The sequence below is a fragment of the Microtus ochrogaster genome, unplaced genomic scaffold (genome assembly GCF_000317375.1).
Source record: "Microtus ochrogaster isolate Prairie Vole_2 unplaced genomic scaffold, MicOch1.0 UNK14, whole genome shotgun sequence".
Classification (NCBI taxonomy): Eukaryota; Metazoa; Chordata; class Mammalia; order Rodentia; family Cricetidae; genus Microtus; species Microtus ochrogaster.
The window spans coordinates 3529710-3535199 of NW_004949112.1; the positions used below are offsets into that span (position 1 = coordinate 3529710).

The 5490-nt window shown below is 45.9% G+C and overlaps 1 protein-coding gene across 5 annotated transcripts in view; it reads right to left on the reverse strand.

The window, feature by feature from the left end:
• Nucleotides 1-803: 803 nt before the first annotated feature.
• The window catches only part of LOC101992358 (zinc finger protein 175), a 13711-nt gene continuing 9024 nt past the window's right edge, over nucleotides 804-5490 (reverse strand). For 4 of the 5 annotated variants that reach the window (XM_005366903.3, XM_026789048.1, XM_026789049.1 and 1 more), the window contains one exon: nucleotides 804-3922. In XM_005366903.3, the coding sequence (XP_005366960.1) occupies nucleotides 2403-3922 (1520 nt within the window). In that variant the 3' untranslated portion in view covers nucleotides 804-2402. The remainder of the gene's footprint in view (nucleotides 3923-5490) is intronic. The other variant, XM_026789051.1, reaches the window with a different exon arrangement.

Here is a 5490-nt window from a genome sequence, read left to right on the forward strand (position 1 = left end):
AGTAACTTCCTAAGGCTTGTAAGATGTTTCTGGCATCTTTTAAATTTTTATTTTAAATTACATGTGTTGGTATGGGTACAACACAGGGAAATGATTGCTACAATTTCCCACAAACTTTAAAATAGTTTGGTAACTGTATGACTTAAATCATTAACTACAGAGACTTAGTTCAAATCATCATTTGAGACTTCTTTCTGTGACAAAATAGTCCTTTAAAAGACTAACACAGGGCCAGGGAGATGGCTGTTAGTAATGCCTTTGTCACACAAACATGAGGACCTGAGTTTGGCCCCAGGAATAATTTGTAATCCCAGTGATGTTGAGATGGGAGTTGGAAACAAGTAGGTCCTTAGAGCTCAGTGGCCACCTAGGTTAGACTTCTTGGGGAGAGTGCGAGCCAATAGGAAACTTTTTCTCAACAAAAAGGTGTCTAAGAATCAACACTTGAGGTAGCCTCTAGACATCTTCACTTCTGTGGACACACATCTGAGCACACCAGCTATCATTTCCATCAGGGTTGCTGTAATTACATTTAAGAGACCCTAAGGTTGGGTCTGTTGTCTCTTAATGTTCCCTCATAGGAGGGATGTGGAGGGCCACTGATCCCTCACCTGGTATCTCAACATTCCCCTCCCTGCAATTTGAGTCTGTAGCCTCATGGTCTTGGAAGATTCTGAAGTATACATTATAGTAGAATAATTGAAGAAGGGATGTCATCTATGAAGTTATGGGGATGTTGAAATCTATGTTGGGGTGAGATTTTCTAAGTAGTGTGGCTGCTTTGGGCTCCAAAGCTCCTGAAAGTATCCCTCATGCTCTGTTAAGTATGTCTAATAAACTCACCAATTCCCTAAGTTGGGCTTCAGGGGGAGGACTTGGGAGGAGGTAGATACTTGTCTTCTCAAGGTAAGATTTCTCATAGTACACAAGAAGACACCCACAGACAAGTGTACCCAAAGGCATGCATACACACAGCAATGCATGCACATTGATATTTGTACTTTTCCTTACAACCCTTCATTCTTTTTTCCTCAGGTATAATTTGCATATTTAAAATAAGCAATGCAAGCTATAATTAGGTGTCTTTATTTAAATTAAAAAACATGGATAAAACCCAAAGCTGAAGGGTCTCCATGACACAGGGCAACAGGATATCCGAGAAGAGTGCCAACCATCTATAGTTTAGCAGAAACCAAAGGCTTTGAACCCTTGCAAGTAAAGATATATGGACAAAAAGGTTTATTGCATGATTCACTGAGTCACACTACACCTTCGATGACAAGACTGGTTTTTCTTTTTTTCTTCAGGGCGGTTTGCAAGAGCAGAGGGTAGATATAAAGGCATGAGAAAAAGAACAGGATTGAGGTGCATGATGCGAAAGACACAAAGAACTTTTGTGGAATATTCCTTTACACTGTGACTGGTTTAATAAAAAGCTGAATAGCCAATGTTGGCTGAGGTTTTCTGTCCTGCCTGGTTCTGAGTCATTCAGTCCCAAAGAAATCACACAGAGGTATCCATTAGTTATAAACTGATTGGGCCTAGTAGCTCAGATTTCTTATTAACTCTTATAACTTATATTAGCCCATTATTCTTGTTTATGTTAGCCACATGGCTTGGTACTTTTTTTGGCGAGGCAGTCACATCTCGTTTCCTTGAGGCTGGGTTGCGACTGCAGACTAGGACTTCCTATTTCCCAGAATTCTCCTGTTCTCATTGACCCGCCTCTACTTCCTGTCTGGTTGTCCCCACCTATACTTCCTGCCTGGCTACTGGCCAATCAGCTTTTTATTAAAATACAATTGACAGGGTACAAACCATTGTCCCACAGCAGGCCAATAGCTAGACAGGGTTTCAGGGAACAGTGGATGCTGGGAAGATGGTGACATCGCCAGCCAGACACAGAGCCGGCAAGATGGGCATTATGGAGATGAGGTAATAAAGCCATGAGGCAGAAAGTAAACTAATGCCAATGGGTTAATCTAAATTACAAGAGCTAATTAGGAACAAATCCAAGCTATCGGCCAAGCTTTCATAATAAGAAGTCTTTTAAAGTTTTTTTAAAAAATTAAAACAAAACCAACCATGGAAAAGGATTTGACTTTGTGGGAAAGTCTTCCACAAGATCACATTATCTGTAAGAACAGGGTGAGGTAGGAGTCCCTGGGTCTACTGAAATCTGACTTGCGTTTGAAGGACTTTGTGCATTGGAACCCATTTCAGGTCTCTGCACAGAATGAAATAGACGGACCTTCAGCTGTTGAGAACTTTCCTAGTCCATCACTGGCAATGTTTTCTTCTATTTCCATGTGGTGATGGCCTTTGGCTGGCGTGGAGACAGAACAACTGCACACGCACGCGCGCGCGCGCACACACACACACACACACAGCACTAAGGGTTCTCAGCAGTGTGTTTGTTGGTGAGATGACAACTGTGACCTGCGCAGGAAGCCTTTCCCACACTGGTGACAGAGAAAGGGTTTTTCACTCCTGTGAGTTCTCTGATGTGCCTGTAAGGAAGACCTGCCACTGAAGGCTTTCCCACACTCAGTGCACACGTATGGCTTCTCACCCGTGTGGATTCTCTGATGCTCGTTCAGTTGGGCTTTAGATGACATGGCTTTCCCACAGTCGCTGCACGCGTAAGGCCTCTCCCCAGTGTGAATTCTCTGATGTGTGCTGAGAACTGAGCTGTGGCTGAAGGCTTTCCCACAGTCGGAGCATATGTAGGGTTTCTCGCCAGTGTGTGTCCGGTGATGTACTTGAAGGTGGGATTTCTTCCTGAAGGACTTCCCGCAGTCACAGCATTTGTACGGTTTCTCGCCGGTGTGTATTCGATGATGCACGGGCAGGTGGGATTTATTACTGAACAGCTTCCCACAGTCGGGGCATTCGTAAGGCTTCTCCCCGGTGTGAAACCGGCTATGCTTCTTCAGATCTGATGCATAAACAAACAATTTCCCGCAGTGGCTGCAAGTGTAAGGCTTCTCCCCGGTGTGGATTCTCTGGTGTGTGGTGAGGACCGACTTTTGGCTGAAGGCTTTCCCACAGTCAGAACACACATACGGTCTCTCACCTGTGTGCGTTCGAAGGTGCACCTTTAGGTGGGATGCATAGCTGAATGACTTCCCACAGTAGTGGCATTTGTAAGGCTTCTTTGTGTGGACTTCCTTGTGCACCTGCAGGTCGGATGTCCTTGTGAGTGGTTTCAGACAGTCAGGACATTCAGAAGGTGTCTCTCCTCGGTTCGTTCCTGGGCAAGAGCTCAACTCAGAGTTTTGGAGGAAGGATTTCCCACATCTGTGACAAATAAAAGGTGTCCCTCTAGTGAGAGCCACTTGCTGCGGGCACAAAGCTGGCCTGGCCGGGAAGCCCTTCCCACATCCAGTATATTCAACTGGCTCGTCCTGAGAAAGAACGTCATGCTTCCTGAGTGGTGGCTTTGGGCTGAGAACCTTTCCTTCCCATGCTTTCTCCTCTCTGTCAGAAGCTGCACATAGAGCATTAGGCGGGCTTCGCGTGAAGAGCTGACAGGATTCGACAGTGCCATCGGGCTGCCTGGTGGCACTGCTCTGATGTTCACTACGTGCTTCAAGGTTAGGGTTAGGCTGCAAAGGTTTCTCAAATGAGCAACACTCTGGAAACTTCTCCTGTGTGGAAATGAGGTGGAGATCTAAAGGAACGGACCCCCTGGGCGCCTCACACGCGTAAGTCTCGTCACTCATCAGTGGTCTCTGGGTGAAGAAAGCAGCAGAACTCAAGAGTGGGCTCTGGTTTGGCTGATCCGTCCTCGTAGGATCCCCATCCTGCCAGACCTCCTCTATAACGGAGTATGAACCACGTTTAGTGATTTCTTCAGAGAAATCATTTGGAAACGCAGCTTTCGCACAAATTTGACGAGCTGAGTCATGCTCTGATTCCCCTGTGAAGAGAAGAGATGAAGGAGCAGACACAGTGAGCATGATGGGGAAGAATCAGCCTGAACAAAAAGAAGTCTCTGCCAGGTAGTAATGACGCTGAATATGGAGACAATGGTGAGAAATGCTGACATGGCCCTTGTAACGCCCCAACCCTGATGTAACACAGCACCCGCGTGTGTTGTAAGCACCCAGTAGAGTCACTATCTAGGGCAAGCACTAGAGTGAACAGTTGTTTTCTAGAAGAACTTTGACCTTGAAGAATTATTGTGGAAAATAGTAGTTGTTTTCCATGATTTGTGGAATTGTTTTTCTGAGAGGATGTTACACCCTTGGCATGACTTTGGTCACAAGATGCTTCTGGCACGTCTGAGGCATTTAGATTATTGGGTACTGCAAAGGGTACACAATAAGGACTAAGGGAGCAGGGGGCGGGGGTGACGATTTCCTTAAGCGAAACAGAGAGTAGATTAGGAACCTTGGCATGAGGAAACACTTCAACTGAAAAACAACTCTGTGTAACAATCAGTAAATATGAATCAGTGCATCAGAGGCTAAGTTTTCCTGCTGCCACACAGGCCCTAGAATTTTATCTTGAGCGACCTCTTTCTCTGACCAACTCGTGCAACCTAGAACAGCTGACACTATGAAGTGAATACGCGATCTCATTTAATCCTCACTACCACCCCACAAGGCATCTGCTCCTATACTCTGTCTTCCTCATGAGGAAATGGAAGCAGCAGGCAGTAGATAATTGTCGGGAAGACCTGGTTTGGTGAAAGACAATCCCACTTACGCAGGAGGCCCGTGCTATAGACACAGAAGGATAAACAAAGACAATCAACTTACACAGGAGGCCCGTGCTATAGACACAGAAGGATAAACAAGGGCAGGAAGCAGGCCCGGCTGCTGCTGGCACTGTAAATGACAGCCAACCTCAGAAGAAAGGGTTGTCAGCAAAGGCCTCCATTAGCTCGAGAAAAGCCTCTGACCATTTTCTCACCTGGTTAAATTTTTTTGTAACATTTTTTTCTTTCCCTCTGTTGGCAAGGATTAGCTACACACTTCACCCATGCTCCACAAGCCCTTCTCCTGAACTTTACACCCCCAAATTTTTGTCTTTGTATCTTATTTATCGGTTTAATGTGTTTGTGTGCACAGGTGTACATGTTAACCCATGCATGCAGAGGCCAAGGATTGAGTGTCTTCTTCACTTTCAACCTCATTTTCTGAGACAAGGTCTGCCAATGAATCTGGAAATTGCCAGTTCAGTTAGAAATGGCTGCAAGAAAGCCTCAGGGGTCCTCTTGTCTCGCAGACCCAGCACTGGGTTACAGGAGTCAGTTTCTGATGCATGTGTTAGAGACTGGACCTGGATCTGCATGCTTGCATGGCAAGTTCTCTACCAGCCGGGTCACCTGCCCAGACTGCATGTGTGTGCATGTCTCCTGTGTACACTCATGGAGGCAGAAGCAGACTGCATGTGTGTGTGTATGTCTCCTGTGTGTACACTCGTGGAGGCAGAAGCAGACTGCATGTGTGTGCGTGTCTCCTGTGTGACTGTGTGTGCACG